A 27,499-nucleotide genomic window follows, 5' to 3' on the forward strand; every position below is an offset into this window, starting at 1 on the left:
GAAGAGGTTCCTCAGGACAGCCTGTCCTACTGCCGCATCATCTTGTTGCAGAGATTCCAAGCAGTAATGCTTGGTAAAGGTGTGAACGCTGCTCCAGGTAGCAGCACTGCAAATATCCTTACTCTGTACCCCCGCGAAGAGGGCGGTTGAAGAAGCCACAGATCTTGTGGAATGTGCTCGGATCTTTCCAGTCAGAGGTTTTCCTGCAGCCTTGTGACAATGTAGAATGGCACTTGTGGTCCATCTCGAAACACCCTGTTTGGATAGCGGAAGGCCCTTATCAGGACCCCCGAAGGCTACAAATAGTTGAGAAGATTTTCGAAAACCTTTAGTACGTTCTAAATAGAATTTCAAGCATCGCTGCACATCCAACGAATGCAATGCTCTTTCTGCTGGCGTAGAAGGTTGAGGGAAGAACGCCTTCAGAATGACTGGTTCATTCAAGTGGAAATCCGAGGGAACCTTTGGCATGAACCTAGGATGAGTCCTCATGATCACAGTGTTTCTCTTGAATTGAAGGAAAGGCTCTTAGATGGTCAAAGCCTGTAATTCTCCAACACGCTTAGCCGACGTGAGAGTAAGAAGGAGAGCCAATTTCCACGAAAGATATTTCATGTCAGAACGATGGGCTGGTTCAAATGGACCCTTCATGAGTTGAGCAAGGACCAGGTTCAAATGCCATGTAGGAGGGGGCGGTCTCACCGGTGGATAGACCCTGAACAAGCCCTTAAGAAATTGCTTAATAATCCTGGAAGACCACAAGGAAGGACAGGATTCTACCCTTCTGAACCGTGACAAAGCAGCCAAATGGACCTTAATTGATGAATGAGCTAGTCCCGACTTAGCCAAGGACAGCAGATAAGGTAGGATCTGATGAGGCTTGGAATTGAAAGGATCAATGCTTTCTTTCTTACACCAACAACAAAATCTTTTCCACTTAAGGTGGTAAGTCCTGTTCGTTGAAGGAGCCCTTGCTTGGGACAGAACCTCCTTAATTTCTCTTGACAAGGGCATGTTCATAAACTCTTGCTGCTCAGGAGCCATGCAGTCAGGTGTAACGACTGTGGATCTGGGTGCCAAATTTGTCCGCCGGACATCGTGAGAAGATCCGGCAGAATCCTCAAAGGTAAGGGAGGAGCTATCGACAACAGATGGAGCTCTGTGTACCAGAACTGCCTCGGCCAAGCCGAGGCTATCAGGATCATCCTGCACGGTTCCACCTTGATTTTCCTGATCAGTCGAGGTATCAGAGGAATGGGAGGAAAAGCGTAGACAAATGTCCTCGACCATGCTATCGAAAGCGCACTTCCCAGTGAATCTTGATAGGGAAGCCTGCTTGCGTAAGACCGGCATTTCTTGTTGGTCGGAGTGGCAAAAAGATCTATGTCCGGTCTGCCCCACAGGCTGAAGACCTGCTCCTAGACTCTTTGATACAATTCCCATTCGTGGCTGACTGAGGATGACCTTCTCAGTCTGTCGGCGTTTTCGTTTAGGACACCCGGCAAGTGTTCTGCCTTCAGCGATATCCTGTGAAGGATAGCCCATTCCCAGACCTGCTGAGCTTCTTGCGACAATGGGCGCGATCTGGTTCCTCCTTCCTTGTTCACATAGTGCATGGCCGTGGTGTTGCCCGTCCTGATAAGCACTTGTGAACCTTCCAGGTGAGGAAGAAAAGCTTGCAGAGCCAGTCGTATCGGCCTGAGCTCCAACAGGTTGATGTGGAGGCTTTTCTCCTGGGGTGACCAATGACCGCTGACATGTAGGTCTTGCATCACTGCTCCCCAATCCTCCAATGACGCGTCCGTTGTTACCACTTGTGGAGAAGGGTCGTTTGCGAAGGATAGACCTTGGGACAAGTTGTCTTGATCTGTCCACCATAAGGCCGCTTTTTTCATCTTTGGAGTGACCGTCACCCTGTCCTCGAATGAACCGTGGACCTGTTTCCACTGATTGTCTAGTTGCTCCTGCAAAGGACGCATTTTCAGTCTGCAATGGGGAATTAGTGCGATACATGACGAGATTACTCCCAGTAGAGACTTGTAGCGGCGTACTGAAAGACACTTTCTTGTTTGTAAGTCTTGGGCCATGGTCTGTAATTTCTGCCTCCTTTCCGGAGTAGGGAAGGCTCTTGAGAGCTTCGAATCCAAGATGGCTCCTAGGAAACGAGCTCTTCTGGACGGGACCAGGAAAGACTTCTCGTTGTTCAGAGTGAGTCCCAAGTTCTGAAACAAATTGGTACAAGCTTGGACAGCCTTCAGCGCTACCTCCCTGGACGGAGCTTTCAGTAACCAGTCGTCCAGATAGGGGAAGACATGAAAATGGTTTTTTCGCAGGAAAGCTGCTACTGGCGCCAGCACCTTTGTGAAAATTCTTGGGGCTGAGCGGAGTCCACAGGGTAAAACCCTGAACTGGTAATGGCTCTTGGCTACTGTGAATCGCAGAAACCTTCTGTGTGCTGGGTGAATCGGAACGTGGAAGTAGGCATCCTCGAGATCGAGCGTGGCCATGAAATCCCCCGGGCTGATAAGCTTCAAGATGTCCTGGAGAGACACCACCCGGAAGGACAAAGAGCTGAGATAGGTGTTTAGCTCCTTGAGGTCTAAAATGGGGCGCCACTTCTCTAGCGCCTTCCTCACCAGGAAGAACCTGGAATAAAATCCTTGACCCCTTTGGTTTGAGGGAACCAGCTCTATCGCTCCTTTTCGGAGCATCTGTTGGACTTCGAGCCGAAGGAGACGCTGGTGCTACGATGGAGTGGCTGCCGGGGGCTTGGGTGAAGGGACTTGCGTGAATTCCAAGGTATGCCCTTTCCGAATGATGTTGAGCACCCAACGGTCCGATGTTATCCTGGACTAGTTTTGAAGGTATTTGTTGACCCTGCCTCCAACTGATGATTTCCTGAAGGAGGGTCCAGTAGGAAGAGCCAGGAGGCCACTATTGGCGCTTGGACGAATCCCGTCCTCGTCCAGCCTGCTTTCCTTTATTGTAAGGTCTGGAGTAGTTGGTAGACTGGCCCTGCCGCTGTTGATAAGGCTGACGGTATTGCTTGGAACCTAAGCCCGTGGTGGAATATCGTTGCTGTTGGAAGGATCCTCTGTAATTACCACCCCTTCCTCTGGATCCCTTAAACGGAGACTTTCTGTATTGAAGGGTCCCCAAGGACCTGGTAGACTCTGTGTCCTTCTTTATTTCTTGCAGGGTGTCGTCAATGACTTTGCCGAACAATGCCTCTCCATCAAAGGGAAGATCCATGACCTTGTTCTGGATCTCAGGCCGAAACCAAGTAGCCTTGAGCCATCCTTGGCGACGGAGTACTGCCGCTCCAGCCAATGAACGGAATGCCATTGTTGCAATATCCATTGCACAGTCGATGATTTCCATCGACGTCGCCTCTCCCTCCTGTAAGATTTTCTTTGCCTCAGAAGTAGACTCCGGAGGCAGCTGGTCAAGGTACGGGGCGACATCGCACCAGAGCTGGCAGTCGTACCTACCCAGGATGGCTAGGGCATTAGCCGCTCGCACCAGCAAACTTGCCATCAACGAGAATCTCTTCCCCACGTTATCCAACCTCCGCCCTTCCTTGTCCGTAGGAGTCGTTAGTGGAGCAGAAGGGTTACGTGATTTTCTCTGTGCCGCCTGCGAGATCACAGAGTCTGGCCTTGGGTGACCTGTTAAGGCCGCAGGAGCATCATCGGTCGCCTTGTATTTTTTTATCTAGACGCGGTAGCACAGGGACCACCGTCGCCGGGTGCTTCATAGCCTTTATGCCCTCTTTCCATATGTGATCCACAATAGGAATGGACCTAGTTGTTTTCCGAAAAGGTTCCTTAAAATCAAATAAGAAACAATCTGTAGAAACCTTAGGCATGGCTAATTAGAATCTTGCAGCAGCTCTTTCCATCAGCTGATGGATGCCCCCAATATCCGCTGGCGGGGAATCCGCCGGGTCCGGGACTGGTGATGAGGGATCTGGAATGACATATTCATCATATTCCGTATTGGTAATAGAGTCATGATCCGACTGCTGATCCTCATCCGAGGAATCATCATGAGCCTCTTGTAATCCAGAGGAATCCTGATGGAAGGATGCTTGAGGCAGAGGGGAAGCTTGAGCTGGAAAATTAGGTGTCACAAATGAAGCTGAAGCCCCTGTAGGCGTAGCAGGCGTTGACGGAACTGGAAGAGGCTTACCTGCCTTAGATTTATAGTCCTGCATTATCTTATGCAGATCTTGAAGGAAAGATGATGGCACTGCAACCATTTCCTGTTCAGAATGCTGTTGCGACTGAAGATGACCAACCTCCTCGTGGCCGTATTCGCCCTCCGAATCAGTGTCCTGGCATTTGACAAAAAGCTGGGAGGGACTATTGGCATAGCTGTACGCATCCGGTTCATCCTCCTCTGACTCCCCTTCTTGAAGGAGCATGGTCGCGGGCAGAGGAGACACACTCCTCGGAGAAGTCATTTCTGGCGAGATCCGCGTCACAGAAATGGTAATCCTCTTTTCTGAGGATAATATCGTCGACGGTTCTGTCGTCGACGGTTGTATCCGCGTCAACGAGATTGGTGTCATCGACGTCTTCCACGATGAAACTGTCGACACGCCAGCCGTTGTCATTGTTAAAGTAGTCGTCGTCGACGCCCTCGTCGACGAGACCGTCGTCGTCGACGCCATTGCACCCTTCGTCTTCGACAGCACCTTCGTCGTCGACGGCACCTTCTTCGTCGACGGCACCTTCTTCGTCGACAGCTCTTTCGTCGACGACACCTTAGTCGCCGGCACCTTCGTCGTCGGCGGTGAGGCCCTCGCCGTCGACGGTAGCTTCGTCGACGAACCTCCTGTCGAGGGGATCGTCAACGACATCAAACCTGATGTCGAGGTTTTCGTCGACGGAACTTCCGCCGTCGACGTCTTCGCCGTCGGGGAACTTTGAACTCCTCTCAGAAGACTGGGATGAAGGTGTTTTGAAGGCTGTGGCAGTCTTCTCACCTGTAGAAGGCGTAGTTGGTCCTTCCCTCTCCTTTACACTTTTGTGAGGAGATTTGCTGGGACCTGGGCTCTCAGACTCACTAGGGGTCTTTTTTGAGGCCTTTGAAGATCTTTCCATAGAAGGAGAAGGGGAACCCCTACCCCTCTTCACTGACCTTCTCATAGAAGACATCGACGCTGCATCCTCACTGTCACTTGAGACAGTCTCCTTCCTGGATTTAAGCTTTTGAAGCCATATCAAGAGCCTACCCTCACGGTTCCGGAGGGTTTTGATTGAAAAGGTGCGACAGATCTTACAGTCAGCAGCCTGGTGGTCAGGATAGAGGCAATATATTCAGTCTTTATGCTTAATCTCCACAAAAAGCCTTTTCTTGCCACAGGTGGAACAAGGCTTGAAAAGGGCTTTTTTCTTCTCAATTTCCGACATCCTGGAAGGCAGCAACAATCCTGAAGTGAATCTGAAAGATTCTGAAGTAAATCCTTTTGAAGAGTAGAAGTTGAGCAGAGCTCAAAGGAGACTCCCTAAGCACAACGTGCGGTAGAAAATTTGAGGCTCTGAGGTTCCTTCAGGAAGGTTCTAAGGGGTGAGGCACTTCTGATTGGCTGATGCCAAAGTTTGGTCTCTTTTATACAAAGAGGGTGATATGCTACACAAGGGAATGAGGCCTAGGCCTTTTTCCATTGTCTTTTGTACCTACAGCTATGGTATTTTTGTTACCGAGACTCCCATTCTGACGACGGGGAATGGTACAAAGCATGGGAATCTATGAAAGTTCTAATACTGGGGTAAGCAATGTTAGGATCCCCAATTCATCGTGAGAATACCGACTGATGTACTTATCAGTGCACACACTTTTAACCGTGTTCTGAACATTCAAGTCAATATTTTATACCATCAGGCTTTTGGATGATTTTTAGTTAAGATAAATGCATGCAATGGCTAAGGACTCTGCTTATACTGCAGCCTTGAGAAAACAAAATACAAAAAATGAATCACTAAAAGTTGTACATTAACTATGATCATGCTGCAACAAAATTAATGGAAGTTACGGAAAAATGAATCTATATATAAACACAATCTATGATCTCTCCCGCAAACAGATACATTGACCAGGAAACAATAACACTATTTGAAACAGAATACCCATCCCTTTACCCCTTGGCTAGAAGAAGCAGGTGTTGACAGATGCCTCACCAGGTCCTCAGAGGCCCTTGCCTGAGCTCGCCGGAACAGCTCTAAGTCGTATTCACTGGTTAGGTTTTCCAGAAGTGGCTCCCTGGTGTTACCATAGGTTTGTCTATGCTCCTAAAAAAAGAAAGCATAACATACTCCTGTGACTAGTGTCCTTCCAGACCCAAAGCTTCTCAATTGTTATAGAGAAAGAGAAAAACAGTCGAAGTAACAACACAGCAATTTTCCAAAGAAGAATGTTGATTATTTTTTGCCCTAGTTCTGCACCATGCATTCATTTAAGTCAACTGCTTTAACGGATATCCCACTGTCTAACTGGATTTGAAGCACTGTGCCATAGATAGGTTGTTCATAGAGATATAACATAATGAGCTCAAATTCATTTATCCATAGGATCAACAGCATCAGATGAGGATATTTTTCTGAAAGTCAAACAAGTTTACTCTGGCAATGTTTTAAATCTACAGTGTAACATCAGTGGTGCAAAGACAATTTAACACGGTGAAAAGGAGTAAGAACAAATGTAACTTTTGAGACATCTATTGCAAACAGTGAAAAGAATACTGTCCCTTTTCGAACTCCAGGAGATTCCTCTACATTGGTGCACTGTACTGGAGATTTTGAGGTACACACACAGTTTTTTTCTTCTTTATAATAAACAGAAAACTGAACCAGATCAAATTTTCCAATGCCCAACTCCATAGATTCAGAGAGGAGGGTGGGTTGTTTAAGACCTTATAAAGACAAATGAAAGTCCTACAATGCAGACCTATGGCTAGAAGCAACCTTTTCTTCTGCATCATATGCTCTTCCTTGATAGTCATAAAAGATTGAATAGAAAACAAGGCTTTAAATAATAAACCAGCAGTTGTTGGGCAGAAGGAAAAGACTAAATATGCAAGGAAAACAACTTAAAATAATGAACTATATCTAAATATATAATTAGATTATACATAAGAAAATTAAACTGAAACATAAGTATATACATAGAGATACCTAAAGAACAAGTTACTTACCTTCGGTAACGCTTTTTCTGGTAGATACAATATCTGCCTGTGGATTCCTCACCTTGTGAATATCCCGCTTGCGTCAGCAACATTCGGAAATTCTTTTTGTAGCTTCGCGCCGACGTGGACGCGGACGTCACAGAGACACGGCTCCGCTCGTGACTCCGCTGACGTCACCGACGCCTACAATAGGCCCACGCCGGCGTGATGACATCAGTTCCGCCCTTTTTTCTGTGCCTTCGAGTTACACGGACGGACCGATGACAGTAGTAATGTACACAATATACACAGTATAGAAATCAAAGTAACACACACAGTGTGAAGTAAATGCAATAAAACATTTTACAATAAAACAACCCATCAGAGATACTCTGGCAAAGAAGAGTGGACAACGGGGAGGCGGGTGGGTCAGTGAGGAATCCACAGGCAGATATTGTATCTACCAGAAAAAGCGTTACCGAAGGTAAGTAACTTGTTCTTCTGATAGATACATCTGCCGTGTGGATTCCTCACCTTGTGAATAGAGTCCCACAGCAGTCCCCACTCCCGGAGGAGGGTGTCCACTGTTCTAGACCAGGAAATCCTGAAGAACAGAGCGCGCAAAATGACCATCCCTCCTCACTTCGGTATCCAAGCAGTAGTGCTTCGCGAAAGTGTGGAGGGAAGACCAAGTTGCGGCCCTACAAATATCCTCTACAGGCACACCTCTAGCCAATGCAGAGGTCGAAGACTTAGCCCTAGTTGAATGAGCTCTTATGCCCTCTGGTGGTTCCTTACCGGCCAAAGAGTAGCAGATCTTAATGCAGAGGACGATCCACCTCGACAAAGTCCTCTTATGGACCGCTCTTCCCTTCTTGCAGCCAGCAAAGCCAATAAAGAGCTGGTCGTCCATGCGACAGTCGCTAGTTCTGTCCAAATAAAAAGACACCGCCCTCTTGGGGTCCAGACGGTGCAACCTCTCCTCCTCCTTGGAAGGGTGAGGGGGGAGGATAAAAGGAAGGGAGAGTGACGGATTGACCAAGGTGGAAAGAAGACACCACCTTCGGCAGAAAAGCAGCCCTGGTCCTTAGAACCATTCGATCAGCATGAATGGACAGGAATGGGGGCTTGGAACTAAGAGCTTGAAGCTCACTTACCCTCCTTGCCGAAGTTATCGCAACGAGGAAAACAGTTTTGAAAGTTAGGAGCCTCATGGTACATTTATGAAGAGGCTCAAAAGGAGCACCCATTAAAAATGTCAGAACTAGATTCAAATCCCACTGAGGCACAATAAAAGGGACAGGAGGGAACTTATTAACGAGGCCCTTCAAAAACCTCAAAACTATAGGAGACTTAAACAGAGAAGGCTGGTCAGGCAAACAAATAAACGCCGACAGCGCTGACAGATAACCCTTCACTGTGGCAACAGCAAGCCCCTGCTGTGCCAGAGAAAGGGCAAACTGGAGAACATCAGATAAATGGGCCCTCAAAGGCTTCTCCCTGCACCAAATAACTAACTTAGACCACCTATAAGAATAGATGGACTTAGTGGAGTCACGCCTGGCTGGCAAAATGACATCCACCACATCGTGAGGGAGAGAAAAAGAAATCAGGTTGCCCCGTTCAATCTCCAGGCATGAAGGTGTAAGGTCTGGAGGTGGGGGTGTAGAACCTGCCCCTCCCACTGAGAGAGGAGATCTGCCCTGTGAGGGAGACGGAGCGGCGGGTGAGAGGAGAGGTGGAGAAGGTCTGAGTACCACACCCTTCTTGGCCAATCCGGAGCAATCAATATGACTCGGGCCCGGTCTTGGCGAACTTTCCTCAGAACCCGAGGAATCAAGGGTATGGGAGGAAACGCGTAAAGGAGTTGCGAGCTCCAACTCAACTGAAACGCATCCCCCAAGGCTCCCTGCATCGGAAACTGGAGGCTGCAGAATGACAGGCAGTGAGCATTCTCGTGAGTGGCAAACAGGTCCACCCGAGGAGTCCCCCACATCCGAAAGATGTCGAGAACCACCTCTGGATGGAGCCTCCACTCGTGATCGGCAGAGAACTGCCGACTGAGACTGTCTGCACGAACGTTCTGAACTCCGGCCAGATGATTTGCCATCAGACAAATCTGATGGTCCTGAACCCAGGACCAGAGACGCAGAGCCTCTCTGCAGAGACACTGCGACCCTACTCCTCCCTGTTTGTTGATGTACCACATCGCGGTCATGTTGTCCGTTAGGGCTTGGACCGACTGACCGCGAAGGGAAGGGAGGAAGGCCTTGAGCGCCAGACAAATTGCCCGCAATTCCAGGAGGTTGATGTGAAGCAACCTTTCCTCTGGAGACCAAAGACCTTTGACCTCCAGGTCCCCCAGATGAGCACCCCACCCGAGTGTGGACGCGTCCGATACTACTATGGCAACCGAAGGAGGAATCTGAAAAGGCTTTCCTTGTGACAGATTGCCTTCCACACTCCACCAAGACAGATCCGCTGCAGTTTCTCTGGAGATCTTCACTGACTCCCTGAGATCTCCGCTGTGCTGATACCACTGCCTGCGGAGGCACCACTGGAGTGCCCTCATGTGCCAGCGTGCATGGTTGACCAACAGGATGCATGAAGCCATCAGACCGAGCAGGCGAAGGACCTTCAGGACTGGAACAACCGCTCCAGGGAAAAACAAAGGAATCATCTCCTGAATGTCGCGAATCCTTTGAGGGGGAGGGAATGCGCGACACACAGTAGTGTCCAGTACCGCACCTATGAACAGGTTGCGCTGTAAGGGCACCAGGTGAGATTTGGGTACATTTATCGAAAAACCCAACCTGTGCAACAACTGAGTTGTCACTTGCAGATGATGGAGCACCTTCTCTGACGACTCCGCTTTGATCAGCCAGTCGTCTAGATACGGAAACACATGTATCCCCGATCTTCTGAGATGAGCTGCCACCACCGCCATCACCTTGGTGAAGACTCGAGGAGCAGTAGTAAGACCAAACGGAAGAACCACAAACTGGTAGTGTTGTGACCCCACCGTAAAACGGAGATACTTTCTGTGCGACTTCAGGATGGGAATATGAAAATACGCATCCTGCAAGTCGATTGACACTATCCAGTCTTCTTCCAGCAGCGCTTGAAGAACCTGTGCAAGAGTGAGCATCTTGAACTTTTCCTGTTTCAGGTAAAGGTTCAAGATCCTGAGATCCAGGATAGGGCGAAGCCTGCCATCTTTCTTGGGGATCAGGAAATACCGGGAGTAGCACCCCTGACCCCTTCCCTGCTCTGGAACCACCTCTATCGCACCTTTTTTGAAAAGAGCCAGGACTTCTTCCTGCAGGCGAAGCAGGTGGTCCTCCGAACAATAACCCTGGCAAGGAGGGTAATTGGGAGGGAATTCCCAGAAAGGAAGTGCATACCCATTCCCTACAAGATTGAGAACCCAAAGATCCGATGTAATTAATTCCCAATCTTGTAGGAAATGAGTAAGCCGACCCCCCACTGGGCCCACATGATCCGGAATGGCGGATCTAGGGCTGCTTTGCTGCAATGGCTGGGGGTTGGGAAGGAGAGGAGGAGAAGGAGGAGGATTGACGACCTCTAGGGCGGGATCTTTGTCTGCCCCTGTACGACTTGTACAGTGTATTTTGTTGCTGCTGAGGCTGTTGCTGGGAAGGTCTGTAAGAGCGAAAGGAAGATCTTCCGAACCCCCTGAAGCGTTTACCAGTAGTTCCTCTGGACTGAAGACCCAAGGACTTTGCAGTGGCCCTACTGTCCTTAAAACGTTCCAAGGCAGCATCAGCCTTCTTGCCAAACAATCCTGAGCCATCAAAAGGTAAGTCCAACAATGCAGACTGGACGTCCGCAGAGAACTCTGATGACTTAAGCCAGGCGGTCCTCCTGGTGGCCACAGATGAACCCATGACCCTTGCCACCGAATCAGCAGTGTCCAGGCCACTCTGAATCACCTGTCTCGCAGCTGCTTGAGTGTCTGAAATCACCTCCTGAAAATCCTTCCGGTCATCTTCAGGGATTTTCGAAACAAGCTGCTTGACAGAATCCATCAAGGCATGGATATATCTACCCATCAGGCACGTTGCATTGGTTGATTTTAATGCCATACTGGCTGAGAAGACCTTCCTGGCACCCTGATCTTGCTTCCTGGATTCCTTGTCCCCATCAACCTGTGGGAAAGCTCCAGCAGACTTCTTAGCGCAAGCAGCCTGCACCACCAAACTCTCAGGCAAGGGATGAATAGATAAAAATGCCGGGTCCTCAGAAGCCACTCTGTACCTCCTTGCAACTGATCACGAAACTGCAGGAGCAGACAAAGGCTTCTTCCACACCTCATAGATGGGCTCAGTCAAGGCCTCGTTGAAGGGCAACACAGGCTCAACCACTGACGAGGGAGAATGAAGAACCTCAGTCAAGATGTTAGGCTTATAGTCAGCAGTAGGAAGAGTAATGTTCAAAAGGCTCGCTGCTTTTTTAATAACAGTGTGATAAGGCACCACATCCTTTGATGGCACATTAGAAACTGAAGCCAACTCCCATTCAGGTGACAGTTCAAGCCCACTGGCCTCACACAAATCCTCAAAAGGATCCTCAGAATCCCGTAACTCTCCTTCTTCAGTATCCGAATACTGATACCTATCTTCTTCCAGGAGTCTCTGAGCCCTTCTCCGAGACCTTTCCTTCACAATCGAAGCCAACGAGTTCGGAATCGACTCCGACGGCGCCGGAGCCGGCGTCGAACCCGACGTCGGACGAGGCTTCTCAGCTCGAGGTTGGACAGAATCCTGCCTCGGAGTCGTAGGCATCGACGTCGATGTGACTGGCGTCGACGGAGTCGGCGTCGAGCGCTTCGGCGTCTACGACCCCAGAGGTGCCGGTAAATGCCAATGCGGTGGTATAGCCAGCATAAAAGGCATGAAGGGCGCAGGGGCATAAGCTTGGGGAACACCCAAGTTGAAAGCCATAGGACCCGTGGGACCAACAGGTGCACCAGACGGGAACATTGCCCTAGAATAGACACCAAACATGGCGTTCAGGAACTGAGATGGATCCTGACCTGGAGCTGGAAACTCAGGATAAGAATCTCTGGGTCATTCCTGAGGAGGCGGAGTCGAGACGTCGTCCACCTCTTTAACGAGTCCTGGAACCGGGGTCGACGAACCCGCAGGCACCGGAACTTCGACTTCACTAGCCCCCTGCTCCTCACCTTTATCCTACTGACCAGAAGGATTGGATTGAACTGGAGAATGGACCTGCTCCTGTGATTCGGGCGAACCTGGTTGTGAAGCCTCACCCACAGAGACATGCTCCGACTCCGAAACCACCAACTCCTTACTCAGGAGCTTAACCTGGGACTTCGGTCTCGAACCAGAGTCTTTTCCGGAGCGATGACGTGACTCGTGGCTCCTCTTCTTGTGCTTCTTCCTCGAAGACTTCGACGCGTGAGCTGAAGACGACTCCGAGCGTGACCTCGACCTCGACCTCGACCTACGAGTTCGAGACTTCGAAGATTTCTTTTCCTTCTTACTCTTAAGCTTAGCCACAAGGAGTTTCGCCTCTCTCTCTCTCAGCGCCTTCAAAGTCATCTTCCTGCAGCAAGCACAGTCCTCGACATCATGGTCGGAGCTTAAGCACCAGACACAGCAGTCATGTGGATCGGTGATGGACATAGTCTTGCCACATTCGCTGCAAGCCTTGAAACCAGTCTTCTTCGACGACATCCCGAAGAATATGATGATATACAGAATAACAGGAAAATAGTAACAAAGTTACTGAAAAGCTACAGCACGATCCCTGAAAACCGTTAGCGTCGACGACGTGGAAAAAAAGGGAACTGATGTCATCACGCCGGCGTGGGCCTATTGTAGGCGTCGGTGACGTCAGCGGAGTCGCGAGCGGAGCCGTGTCTCTGTGACGTCCGCGTCCACGTCGGCGCGAAGCTACAAAAAGAATTTCCGAATGTTGCTGACGCAAGGGGGATATTCACAAGGTGAGGAATCCACACGGCAGATGTATCTATCAGAAATAAAAAGTGTGCACAGTTTATCACTATTAGAAAACATTTATTTGTGTTTCTTGCCCTAATATTGCTTCTGCTTGGGTATTAAGCTTAAAGCAATAATATCTTGTGAAAATGTGTATCAACTTCAAAGTTACTGCTTGGCAAATGTGAGAAATAGGTACTTTCCTTAACGAGGCTGTAGTTGCCACCTTAGCTCTAGTGTGCACCTCTGGCCTGCCTGGAAGAGGTTACTTTGACAGCTGGAAGCAAGTAGTGATTCATTCAAGTATCTATCTAACAATGGATTGTCTTGAAGTAGAACTTCCCTGACTGAGCCCAGCAAAGCCAAGATATTCCACGGGCCAGCTGACTGGCCTCCTGTTCGCAGCACAGGGACACAAAGGTTCAAGAAGCATGGTGGGGCAAGTTGGTAGCACAAAGTCTTCAAATTGCTACCACCACTGTCGCCGTACATCACCAGGGACCAAGACCAGAGTTCGCCGAGCCTGGGAGTGCTGTCTGAAAGTTGATCACGATATTTGTCCAGTGGCGACTGGACTTCGACCAAACCAAAGAGGGCTTTGCAGAAGTTGACCCAACCAGGAGTCCCGCATCATCTTCGTGTACAGAGGAGCACCTACAGTAACCCCCAGTCAGCCACGTCGCATCCACAGGAACCTGAATATATCTTCATCAACTTTGCATCAGGACCACTACATGGGAATTAATTGCAACACAGATAAAGTGCGTGGGGTTACTTAAGGACTGCTCTTCTGTAGAGGTAGCTGTTTTTACTGACCTAGCTGGCTACCTGACTAGCTCCTTGCCGGAGTTTGTCTCCCCAAGTACTTCTACTTGACCCCAGTAACATTTACCAAAGTTTTCTTAGAAAAATTTCTAATTATCAAATTCGTTGAATTTGTATGCGGTGTACGCGGTTAAGTGAAAATGCTTTGATTTACTAATTCTTGCAAAATCTACAAGCCTCCAGGGGATCGTTTTTGTTCTGATATCTACATTTATATAAAAATACAGCCTATTTTTATAAATTGCCATTTGATTTCTTAAGTGTTATGTCAATTTCTTATTGAATTGTTTTGGTGCTGCTTAAATGCTTTACACTAGTTCCTCTGTATAAGCCTTGCTGCTCAGTGCCACAGCTAGCCTGGATTGAGCTGAGGGTTCGACAGACTAAACCTACTTTCCCTAAACAGGTTGGCAAGTGTATTACAAGGTGAGGTTGCACAACCACACTATATTCTCCTCCTCATTTCCTCACACTAGGTTTGAATGCACAGCTTGGCACTGAAGTATCGACAATACATTGGATTTGAGCAGATGTCACTTGTGTTGTTTGATGGACATTTGGAGCAGAATCATACACCACCACTGCCTTGGGCATTCCAGAACTATTAGGATCAGCTTCCTTGGAGGTTACATTACTTTCTAGATAACAAAAGGCATTAGCGGAAGAGGAGGCAAGGCATACTGAAAAACTTGAGTCCAATTCATGCAAAAGACACTGCCTTTCAACGGATGTTCTGATCGTCTGGATGAGAAGTCTATACCATTTATTGATTTTTGCTGTTGAGACGAGGTCTGTAGAAAGTGTAGCCCACGCTTCAAAGATGTTGTACAGAACTTTGTCATTTAGCATCCTTTTCTGCCTTTCTTCATACTATCTGCATAGAAAGTCTGTGAAAGTGTCAATTGTCCCTAGTATATGTATCGCTGTCAATTATCTTTTCGTTACCACAACCCAGTGCCAGACTGACTGTTTTACTGATAAGGAAGCATCAGATTGAAAACACTGTTTGTTGACATACACATACTGGCCACATTGTCCGTTCAAATATTGATTTTAGTGTAGGCTTTCAGAGATGGAAGGAAGATCTGAGAGGAAGGTGAATAGCTCTGACATCCAATAGATTTATATGATAATTCTGTTCCTTTTTTGTCCATAAACTTTGGATGGTGAGATGATCCAGATCCCTTCCTGCCCCTGGACCTGATAAGGGAAACCTCTATAACAACTGTATATTTTGGTTACTTAATTTTCCTTGTATTTCACCGTTTCGGTCATTCCACTAGCTCAGATAATGTTTTGCTGCAGTTGAAAGCATCAGATAATCTTCCCAGTTGTATTTGCCTCCACTGAGTCCCTGGACACTGCTGGAGCAGTCACAAATTAAATCTTCCATTACGAACAATGTAGATGAAAGACTTTATAGAACATAGAAGAGATGTTCTCTCTCACAGTCTCTCCTCCGAAGGATATACCTTTTCTTTACTGGAGCCAGATTAACTCCTACATAGTCTTTGAATTGGGGTCAAGTGTCACTTCTGATTTATGACGCCCTACATTGTCTAACAGTCTTCAAGTTTGTTCAAGAGCTCATCTCGCATTCTGATGAGTACTTTCTTTTAGAAGCCAATCGTCTAGATGAAGATAATAATAATAATAAAGGAGATTTATAATGCGCAACTTAGCCCAAGGGCGTCAAGGTGCAACACAATATAAGTGTCATATGACCGGTCTCAGAATCGCCAAGCCCATGGCTTAAGAATACACCTCTCGAAAAAGCCAGGTTTTTAGGTCCTTGCGGAAAAGTGCCAAAGAAGACTGTCCGACCAGATCGGGGGGGAGGGAGTTCCAAAGCTTAGGTACAATGGTGGAAAAAGCTTTGCCTCCCCACCTGGCTTTGGTAAATCTTGGCACTTGAAGATTTTTTGTAGCAGATTGAAGGACTCTCCTGGGGTGATAGGGAACAAGGAGGGACCTAATGCCTTCCGACTCAGCGCCATAGATGGCCCCATGGGCGAGGCAAAGAAGCTTAAAAGAAACCCTAGCCTGAACCGGCAGCCAGTGAAGGTCTTTCCTAACCCGGAAAACAGAGGATAGCCTGGGAAGATTAAGAACCAGCCTGGCTGCCGCGTTTTGGACCATCTGTAGTCGATGGACAGAACTCTTATTCATGCCCACGTACAGTGCATTACAATAGTCTAGTCTCGATGAGACTAGGGCTACCGTGGCCCGCTTCCTCGCATCTGGAGAAAGGTTCGGTCCTATCTTTCTCAGGATCCTGATGATACCACAACAGGTGGACACGGTCCTACTGACCTGCCGGTCAAAGGACAGAGTGGTATCAAACAGGACACCCAGGTTCCTAGCCGAATGAGAGGGAATAGGGCAGTCCCCAAGGGATTCCGGCCACCAGTCTTTTGACCAAATATCATGGCCACCCCCAAAGATCAAAACTTCGGTCTTTTCTCCGTTGAGCTTTAAGAAGTTTTGAACCATCCAGTGAGACACCGCCTCCATACAAGTTCTAAAATTGAAGGCGGAGTCGTTCACCGATTGCGTCAGAGACCATAATCTGGGTGTCGTCGGCATAGGACAACACCTCGAACCCATAGGATCTCACTACCCTGGCAAGTGGGGCCACATAGATATTAAACAGAGTGGGGCTTAAAGAAGACCCCTGAGGGACCCCACATTGCACATGTGTGGAAGGGGACAGAAAATCACCCAGCTTCACTCTCTGCTCCCTTTGATGGAGAAAGGAAGCGAAGAGTCTGAGGGCGGGGCCGGCCACACCTAGCTCCCGGAGCCTGGAAACCAGGATGGCGGGTGAGAGGGTGTCAAAGGCCGCCGTCAGATCGAGTAGAAGCAGCAGAGTGATCTGGCCCTTGTCCACCTTCGAACGGATGTTGTTTACCACCACAGTCAGAGCAGATTCAGTGCTGTGGGCACTTCGAAAGCAGTGCTGCGAGATGTCTAATAGGTTCGAGTCATCGAGAAAGGTGGTGGTGATTTAGATGGATTTCTAGTATTTTGGTTGGGGCCGGAAGCAAAGAAATAGGCCGAAGGTTTTTAAGGACTGCAGGGTCCAGAGAGGTTTTCTTCAAGAGAGGCTTAACCACCGCCAGTTTCCAGGCCAGGGGAAAACCCCTTCGGTAATGGCTAACTTCACTTTATTGTAGTTCTACTCCATTGGAGGTTTCACTCTCTAAATTCGATCATGACGTTTTCATTTTAAGTACGCAGGTGAATACGGACAATGGAGGGGAGGGTGCTTAACCTGAGATCCTATTTTGCACTGAAGATCCAATTTTCTAATTTGTCTTTATTGCAAAAAAATAAGTGCTAGGTTCTGATCACGTACTGAAAATGAGGTCTGAAATTTTGTACAGAAGGTAAATATGTTTGGCCTTTCAAAGTTAAAATCAGCAGTAAATCCCTTTAAGGACAATATAGTGAAACAAAAATCCAAAATGGTTGTGCTCGTAGGAGGATTCAAGCTGGTATATATTTAAGTCAAAAGAAATGGATTGCTGTTTTGAAATTAACACCTCTGTCTAAGTTTGTTGTTTGGGGAACCGGATCAGTGCTCCTCCTTGGGTAAAGCTAAGATAGAGATGTTCCCAATGTTCAAAAAGGGGATTAAAAAAGGCACTAAAAAGCTGGGAAAGTTAATTAATCAGCTCTGCAGTCAGGTGTGAGGCTGGAAGGGGAGCCAGCAATTGCCAGTACATTGATTGCATAGCAGGATACTGTGCCTGAGTCAAGTGGTGTGCCCAACAGGGCTTTGATGGAGGGGAAGATTGAGTCTTCTGCAAGAAGTCAGAAGGCTATGAAAAAGAAAAGGAAAAATAAAAAAGAAGATTCCTTAAACAGAAATAAAAGAAAACAGAATTTCCTAAGGATATGAAGAGTTCATGGGTGGGGTGGGAGAGCTTGTTGAAATTCCCCCACTAAAGGTAGTGCCTTGATTGCTCCTACAATGAAGAACTTCCTGTATGACGATCTTGTTGGGGTGGAGGTGAGAAATGGAGCAGTGCTGGCTATTCCTACTCAGCCCTCCCTCCACCCTTCCAGAATCTTCACTTCCTTTATCCAATGTTCCGTCTGCGCTTCCTAGAAGAGGAGTGGGAACAGTAAGTGGGGTGACCATGCCGGAGTTAGGTTGTGGTGATATTAGCAATCCGGTCGGGTGGTCTTGGATGGAAAGTCCCTACAAAGGCAAGACAAATGAAGGCTAGAACGTGCCTAATTCACGGAAGGCTTTCCATGCAGACCTTTTCTTGCCTTTGTTTTCGATCGGTCTTCAATCTTTGGAGTCGTCATCGGTGCCAGAATGTTGGAAATTAGCAGTAGTGTCACCTAAGCTTAAAAAGCCCACTCTGGATCCTGCCTGTCTCTCCAACTACAGGCCCATATCCTTGCTCCCTTTTCCTATCAAGATTCTGGAAAAATGGGTGACTCGTTCACTCTCAGGTTTCCTGGAAAACATCGGCTGGTTCGATGAGGACAAGTTTGGCTTCCGCCCCGGCCACGGGACGGAGTCCGCGCTGGTGACCGTGTTGGACAATCTTCGTTCGCGTGTCGACAGTGGTCGGGCAGCCTTCTTAGTGCTGCCCGACATGTCGGCCGCGTTCGACACGGTCTGCCATCGGACCCTTGTCAGGAGACTTGAGGAGTGCGGGGTCACTGAGGGGGCAAGAGACTGGCTGACATCTTATCTTGACGGCAGGCAACAGTTGGTTTCACTTCCACCATTCACCTCTGAGCCAAGGAGTGTAGGACAGGGGGTCCCACAGGGCTCGGCCATCAGCCCTATACTTTTTAATTTGTACCTCCGTCCCTTAGTCCAGCTAATAAAATCTTTTGGTGTCTCGGCATTTAATTATGCCGATGACACCCAGCTGGTCTTTTCACTGGAAGGGAATAACGCGGTCTCGCTGGATACCTTCCATCGCTACATGGCAGCCACAGCAGACTGGTTACGAGCTAATTCTTTACAATTTAATAGCTCCAAGACGGAGGTACTCCATTGTTCCATCGATAGGATTCCGCGGGCACTCCCTGACAACTTTTGGCCTAGTATTTTTCTTGAGCCAGTCTTGGCGGCGGAATCAGCCCGTAATCTGGGGGTGATTTTCGGCCCTAACCTACAGCTTGACATACACGTCAATAAAACCACCTCTACGTGTATGATGCTGTTGCGCATGTTGCGCAAGGTTTTGCCCCTTCTCCCCGCTCATGCAAGGCCGGAAGTAGTTCGTGGGACCATATTAAGTCGCCTCGACTACTGCAATGGGCTTCTTTTGGAGGCCCCAAAAAATCTGACCGGCAAGCTACAGCGGGTGCAAAACATGGCCGCCAAGCTGGCTCTCTCCCGCCCTATGTCCAGTTCCTCCACCCTTGCCTTGAGAGACCTACACTGGCTCCCAGTTCATCTGCGGGTACAATACAAAGCTGCATGCCTTTTGTTTAAAGCTGTTCACCAACAGGGCCCCATCCCTTTGCAAAAGATGTTTGCTTGGTACTCTGCATCGCGACCCCTCCGCTCTTCTTCGCGCATCTTCTTGTAGTCCCGAGGTTTCACTGAGTGAGGATGGGTGGCCGCTCCTTCGGTGTTGCAGCGGCCAAACTTTGGAACTCCCTGCCACTCTCTCTGAGAAGCCACAAGGACTACTTACCTTTCAGGAAAGCGTTAAAAACCTATCTATTTCCATAAAAGGCTTGAGCTGTTAAGTGTATGGTTCCGGATCAAAGCGCCAGGATGCCCTCTGGGTGACAGGTTTCGCGCTCTACAAATACACTAAATAAATAAAATAAATAAGTATGAGAAATGTAGATCATGGCACCACAGTAGCGTCCGCCCAGCACCCTTGTTCCAGAACGAATCATGGGGCAAACACCTTTTGCTTGAGGGACAGGGAACCCCTCAATAGGCCCTTCACAAAGGACCTGTGGGGAGCAGAAGAACAAGTTACTTACCTTTGGTAACGCTTTTTCTGGTAGATACAATATCTGCCTGTGGATTCCTCACCTTGTGAATATCCCCCTGCGTCAGCAACATTCGGAAATTCTTTTGTAGCTTCGCGCCGACGTGGACCCGGACGTCAGTTCCGCCCTTTTTTCCGTGCCTTCGAGGCACACGGACGGACCAATGACAGTAGACATAAACACAGTATACGCAGTACCAATATCAAGGTAACACACACAGTGTGAAGTAAATGCAATAAAACATTTGACAATAAAATAAATACATAATAGAAACACTGGCATAGAAGAGTGGACAACGGGGAGGCGGGTGGGTCAGTGAGGAATCCACAGGCAGATATTTATCTACCTGAAAAAGCGTTACCAAAGGTAAGTAACTTGTTCTTCTGATAGATACATCTGCCGTGTGGATTCCTCACCTTGTGAATAGAGTCTCACAGCAGTCCCCACTCCTGGAGGAGGGTGTCCACTCTTCTAAACCAGGAAATCCTGAAGGACAGAGCGCGCAAAGTGGCCGTCCCTCCTCACCTCGGAATCCAAGAAGTAATGCTTCGCGAAAATGTGGAGGGAAGACCAAGTTGCCGCTCTACAAATATCCTCCACAGGAACACCTCTAGCCAATGCAGAGGTTGACGACTTAGCTCTTGTAGAATGAGCCCTTATACCCTCTGGAGGTTCCTTACCGGCCAAAGAGTAGCAGATCTTTATACAGAGGACAATCCATCTTGATAAAGTTCTTTTATGGACAGCTCTTCCTTTCTTGCAGCCAGCAAAGCTAATGAAGAGCTGGTCATCCAACCGACAGTCTTTAGATCTATCCAAGTAAAAGGACACCGCCCTCTTGGGGTCCAGACGGTGCAACCTCTCCTCCTCCTTGGAAGGGTGTGGGGGAGGATAAAAGGTAGGGAGGGTAACAGATTGACCAAGGTGGAAAGGAGTCACCACCTTTGGCAGAAAAGCAGCCCTGGTCCTAAGAACCATTCGATCAGCATGAATGGACAAGAAAGGGGGCTTGGAACTAAGAGCTTGAAGCTCACTTGCCCTCCTTGCCGAGGTTATTGCAACGAGGAAAACCGTCTTAAGGGTCAAAAGCCTCATAGGACATTTGTGAAGAGGCTCAAAGGGAGCACCCATCAGAAAGGCCAAAACAAAATTTAAGTCCCACTGAGGCACAACAAAAGGAGTAGGAGGGAACTTATTCGTAAGGCCCTTCAAAAACCTTAAAACCACAGGAGATTTAAAAAGAGAAGGCTGGTCAGGCAAGCAGAGAAAAGCTGACAGCGCTGAAAGATAGCCCTTCACTGTGGCAACAGCAAGCCCCTGATGAGCCAGAGAAAGGGCAAACTGAAGAACATCAGACAAATGGGCTCTCAAAGGGTCTATAGACTTCTCCCCACACCAAGTGACAAATTTAGACCACCTATAAGAATAACTGGACTTAGTGGAGTCACGCCTGGCTGACAAGATGACATCCACCACGTCAGGCGGGAGAGGAAAATAACTCAGGTTGCCCCGTTCAATCTCCAGGCATGAAGGTGTAAGGTCTGGAGGTGGCGGTGTAGAACCTGCCCCTCCATCTGGGAGAGGAGATCTGCCCTGTGAGGGAGACGGAGCGGCGGGTGAGAGGAGAGGTGGAGAAGGTCTGAGTACCACACTCTTCTTGGCCAATCCGGGGCGATCAATATGACTTGGGCCCGGTCTTGGCGAATTTTCCTCAGAACCCGAGGAATCAAGGGTATGGGAGGAAACGCGTAAAGGAGCCTCGAGTCCCAACTCAACTGAAACGTGTCCCCCAAAGCTCCTTGCATCGGATACAGGAGACTGCAGAATGACAGGCAGTGAGCATTCTCGCGAGTGGCGAACAGGTCCACCCGAGGAGTCCCCCACATCTGAAAGATGTCGTGAACAACCTCCGGGTGAAGCCTCCACTCGTGGTCGGCAGAGAACTGCCGACTAAGACTGTCAGCACGAACGTTCTGAATTTACGTATCGTCCGTAATTCTAGAAGGTTGATGTGAAGCAACCTTTCCTCTGGAGACCAAAGACCCTTGACCTCCAGGTCCCCCAGATGAGCACCCCACCCTAGAGTGGATGCATCCGTTATCACTTTGGCCTCCGACGGAGGTAGATGAAAAGGCTTTCCTTGCGACAGATTGCCTTCCACGCTCCACCAAGATAGATCCGCTGCAGTTTCTCTGGAGATCCTCACTGACTCCCTGAGATCCCTGTTGTGTTGATACCACTGCCTGCGGAGGCACCACTGGAGTGCCCTCATGTGCCAGCGTGCATGGTTGACCAACAGAATGCAAGAAGCCATCAGACCGAGCAGACGTAAGACCTTCAGGACTGGAACAACGGCTCCATTGAAGAATAAAGGAATCATTTCCTGTATGTCGCGAATCCTTTGAGGAGGAGGGAATGCACGACATACAGTAGTGTCCAGTACCGCACCTATGAACAGGTTGCGCCGGGAGGGCACCAGGTGAGACTTGGGTACATTTATCGAAAAACCCAACCTGTGCAACAACTGTGTTGTCTTTTGCAGATGATGGAGCACTTTCTCCGGAGATTCCGCTTTGATGAGCCAATCGTCCAGATACGGGAATACAGGTATCCCCGACCTTCTGAGATGTGCAGCCACCACAGCCATCACCTTGGTGAAGACTCGAGGCGCAGTAGTAAGACCAAACGGAAGGACGGCAAACTGGTAGTGTTGCGACCCAACCGTGAAACGGAGATACTTTCTGTGCGACTTCAGGATTGGGATATGAAAATACGCATCCTGCGAGTCGAGCGACACCATTCAGTCTTCTTCCAGCAGCGCTTGAAGAACCTGAGCAAGGGTGAGCATCTTGAACTTCTCCTGTTTCAGGTAAAGGTTCAAGATCCTGAGATCCAGAATTGGCCGAAGCCTGCCATCCTTTTTGGGGATCAGGAAATACCGGGAGTAGCATCCCTGACCCCTCTCCTGCTCCGGAACCACCTCTATTGCACCTTTTCTAAACAGTGCCAGGACTTCTTCCTGCAGGAGAAGCAGGTGGTCGTCCGAACAATAACCCTGGCAAGGAGGATAATTTGGGGGAAACTCCCGAAAGGGAAGAGTATACCCATTCTCTACAAGATTGAGAACCCAAAGATCCGATGTCATCAATTCCCAATCTTGAAGAAAATGGGTAAGCCGGCCCCCCACTGGGCCCACATGATCCGGAATGGCGGATCTAGGGCTGCTTTGCTGCGGAGGCTGGGGGCTGGGATGGGGAAGAGGAGGAAGAGGAGGAAGAAGAGGAAGAAGAGGAAGCGTTACGGCCTGAGCCCGGGCCCTCTGCTTGCCTCTGTAAGATCTATACAACGTGTTCTGCTGATGCTGCTGCTGCGGCTGGGTTGACTTATAGGTTCGAAAAGAAGATCTGCAAAATCCTCTTGAATGTCTACCAAAAGTGCCCCTTGTCTGAAGGCCCAACGACTTTGCTGTCGCCCTGCTGTCTTTAAAGCGTTCCAAAGCAGTGTCCGCTTTTTCTCCAAACAATCCAGACCCGTCAAATGGAAGATCCATCAATGCCGCCTGGACATCTGTGGAAAACTCACTTGACTTCAGCCATGCAGCTCTTCTTGTCGCTACGGAAGAACCCATGACCCTAGCCACAGAATCTGCCGTGTTCAATCCACTTTGAATAACCTGCCTTGCTGCAGCTTGAGTATCAGAAATTACCTCTAGGAAGTCTTTTCTATTCTCTTCAGGCACCTTAGGCACCAACTGTTTCACAGTGTCCATAAGAGCGTGGATATAACGCCCCATCAAGCAGGTAGCATTCGTGGATTTCAAAGCCATACTGGCAGAGGAGAAAACCTTCTTAGCAGCCTGATCCTGCTTTCTCGACTCCTTTTCCACTGGGACCTGCGGAAACGCACCCGTAGATCTTTTGGAACAGGCAGCCTGCACCACCAAACTCTCTGGTAGAGGATGAGAGGTTAAAAACTCTGGGTCTTCAGGAGCTGCCCTATACCTCCTAGCTACAGCCCTAGAAACAGCAGGAGCCGATACAGGTTTTTTCCAAATCTCCAAAATTGGATCCTTTAAGGCATCATTAAAAGGCAGCAACGGTTCAGTCACTGATGAAGTAGAGTGAAGGACCTGTGAGCAGATTAGATTTAAATTCTGCAGTTGGTAGAGCAATGTTCAACAAACCTGCAGCCTTCTTTATCACTACATGATAAGGCGTCACATCCCTAGAGGGCTCATCAGAAACCGAAACAAGGTCCCATTCAGGTGACAGTTCTAGGCCACTAGCCACAGTCAGGTCCTCAAAAGGGTCCTCAGACTCCTGTAGTTCGCCTTCCTCCAGATTTTCCTCTCGATACCTTTCCTCCTCCATCAACCTCTGGGCCTCACGCCTTGATCTTTGCTTCACATTCGAAGCCGACGGGTCCACTATCGACTCCGACGGAGCCGGAGCCAGCGTCGAACCAGACGTCGGACGAAGCAGAGATCCACAACGTCGTTCAGGGTTCGGCTTCAAAGTTGATGGGACTGGCGTCGACGGAATCGGAGACACCGACCTCGGCGTCGAAGGCTTCGGAGTCGAAGGCCTCGCCGGATTCGGATAATGCCAATGCGGCGTCGGAGCCGGCATAAAGGGAGCAGGTGCATAGGATTGAGGAACACCCAGACCATATGCCATCGGACCCATGGGACCAGCAGGAGCCCCAGAGGGATACATAACCCTTGAATAAATTCCGAACATCGCATTCAGGAAATGCGAAGGATCTTGAGCTGGACCTGGGAAGGCTGGATACGAACCCCCAGGTGGATCTCGAGGGCGCGTAGTCGATGCAATGTCGACCTCCTCTTCAGGCTGGTGCACCGGAGTCGTCAGACCTTCAGGCAACGGAGCCTCTCCCTCTCCAACCACCTCCTCCTCACCTTCATCCTCCCGACCTGAAGGATGGGATGGGTCCGGAGATGGAACAGCTTTCTGCTTCGGCGAACTCGGTGAATTTGCATGCGACGCCCCAACCTCGGCATGCTGTTCCTCCGAAGCCGAAGATACCACCACCTTCTCGACCAGCTTCACCTGCGACTCCGGCTTGGAACCAGACTCCTTCCTCGATCGATGTCGGGATTCATGGGTTCTCTTTTTATGCTTCTTTTTCGAATACCTTGAAGCATGGGCTGAGGACGAATCCGATCGCGACCTCGAGCGAGACCTTGACCTCGAGCGTCGAGTCCGCGATCTTGATTTCTTCTTTTCCTTTCCTTCTTTAAACTTGGCAACCAAACGTTTTGCTTCCCTTTCCCGGAGGGCCTTTGGTGTCATCTTCCTGCAAGATTGGCCGTTCGACGTCGTGGTCGGAGCTCAGACACCGGAAACAGCATTCATGAGGGTCTGTGATGGACATAATCTTATTACATTCTCCGCAGGTCTAAACCCTGTCTTCTTCGAAGACATGTCGAAAGAAAGTGAAGACAAAGAGACTAGAAACAAATAGCAAGTAACAAAGTTACAGCCAAGGCTACAGACGATCCCAGAAAACCGTTAGCGTCACCGACGCGGAAAAAAAGGGAACTGATGTCATCACGCCGGCGTGGGCCTGTTTTAGGCGTCGGTGACGTGCCTCTATGACGTCCGGGTCCACGTCGGCGCGAAGCTACAAAAAGAATTTCCGAATGACGCAGGGGGATATTCACAAGGTGAGGAATCCACACGGCAGATGTATCCATCAGAAGCATGCTTGTTGTGTTGTCTGTTCTTATCAACACATTGGCATCCTGAATGAGTGCACAAAACGCCCTGAGTGCCAGAAAAATGGCTCTCAGCTCCAGACGGTTTATGTGCCACCGCTTTGGTGGAGCTGTCCACTTGCCGCTGATTGCGAGACCCTGAAGATGCGCTCCCCAGCCGCATCCGTAGTGATGGTGAGGCTTGGTGCATATTAAAGGAATGCACACCCCTGTTGGAGATGTCGCTTTTGTGTCCACCAGCGGAGAGAATTTCGCATGAACGGTGTGATCCTCATGAGATCTTCGAAAGTTCTGGAGACCTGTAACCACTGCAGGCCTAGTTCTTCCTGGAGCGGTCTCATCCTGAGGCGACAGTTTTGTATTAATGGGATGCAAGATGATATCATCCCCAGAAAAGACTTGTACAGCCGAACAGAAACTGACTTTTTTGATAGCAGATTCTGCGCCAGGTCCTTTATTTTCATTTGTCTCTCCTTCGAGACAAAAGCTTGGAGCTTCCGGGTGTCCAATGTTGCTCCTAAGAAAGCTAGTCTTTGAGAAGGTCTCAATTGGGATTTGTCGAGGTTGATGGACAGGCCCAGAGATTGAAACAGGTGTAGACACGGTTGTAGATGAGACTGTACGACCTCGCGAGAATTGGCCTTTATAAGGCAGTCGTCTAAGTATGGGAAAATTTTGATTCCCTCCAGCCGGAGTTGAGCCGCCACTGGAGCCAAAACTTTCGTAAAAAGTCTTGGCGCTGACCGTAGTCCGAAAGGAAGGACTTTGAACTGGTAATCCCTGCCAGCCACCCTGAAGCGCAGGAATTTTCTGTGGCGAGGTAGAATGGGGATATGGAAATATGCATCTTGGAGATCTAAGGTGACCATGTAATCTCCCGCTGACAAAAGATGTAATATTTCTTGAAGCGATAACATCCTGAAAGTTCATTTCCTTAAATACTTGTTTAGAGCGCGAAGATCTAGGATCGGGCGCCACTGTCCGTTTTTCTTCTTTATTAGGAAAAATCTGGAGTAAAACCCCATTCCCCTCATCTTCTGAGGTACGCTCTCAATCGCTCCTTTTTTGCATCATCAATCTGATTTGGGCAAACAGCTCCTTCAGGTGAGCTGGAGGTGGTCCTTTCGGGGGAACATTTGGAGGAAATTTCTCTAATTCTAGGGCATGGCCCCTGGCCACAATCTCCAGGACCCATTTGTCTGATGTTATTGACAGCCAATTTGAGTAAAATTTGATATTCGCCCTCCAATTTTTTCTCGAAAGCGGGGCAGCAGTGGTGGCAGGTGAAATGTCTCATTGGCGCTTATCTTTTCCGCGGTAATTTGTCTTTCCCTTGTTCTGGGCATAAGTGGGCTTTCTCTGGCCATAAGATTGGTAGCGATGGGTATGATATCGTTGATTGCTCGGTCTGTAGGAGGATTGTTGGTTATATCCACCTCTGTTGGAGGTCGCTTCCCGTCCTCTCGCTCCTCGAAAGGGCTGCTTGCGAAATTGAAGGGTGCCCAAGGATTTAGCTGTTTCTGTATCCTTCTTTATCGTCTGTAAAGCTTCCTCCACCTGTGGGCCAAACAGATATTCATCGCTCGCCTGGGAAACGATCACAGCGCACTGCTATACTTGGGCGCTCACGAACCTGACTGAATTCCTCTGACGATTTTTTTATCCCTTTCAGATTTTCCCATCAAAGTTTCACTACAGGCATGTAAGTGAACGTCACAACTTTTTTTGAGCTTTTAGATACCGATCACAACCCCCGACCTCCTTCCCCACACCATCGTATATATCAAACTGCATGACACG

The 27,499-nt window shown here is 48.9% G+C and overlaps 1 protein-coding gene across 9 annotated transcripts in view; it reads right to left on the bottom strand.

Annotated features, from left to right (window-relative positions):
- The window catches only part of KAT7 (lysine acetyltransferase 7), a 707,790-nt gene that overhangs the window by 436,982 nt on the left and 243,309 nt on the right, over positions 1-27,499 (bottom strand). For 4 of the 9 annotated variants that reach the window (XM_086923976.1, XM_086923978.1, XM_086923971.1 and 1 more), the window contains one exon: positions 6,186-6,296. The exons of 1 other annotated variant lie outside the window; for it this stretch is intronic. In XM_086923976.1, coding sequence (XP_086780102.1) covers positions 6,186-6,296 — 111 coding nt within the window. Of the gene's footprint in view, positions 1-6,146; positions 6,297-27,499 lie in introns of all 9 variants that reach the window. 4 more of the 9 variants (XM_086923975.1, XM_086923977.1, XM_086923970.1 and 1 more) reach the window with 1 other exon arrangement.

The sequence above is a fragment of the Lissotriton vulgaris genome, chromosome 5, assembly GCF_964263255.1.
Source record: "Lissotriton vulgaris chromosome 5, aLisVul1.2, whole genome shotgun sequence".
Classification (NCBI taxonomy): Eukaryota; Metazoa; Chordata; class Amphibia; order Caudata; family Salamandridae; genus Lissotriton; species Lissotriton vulgaris.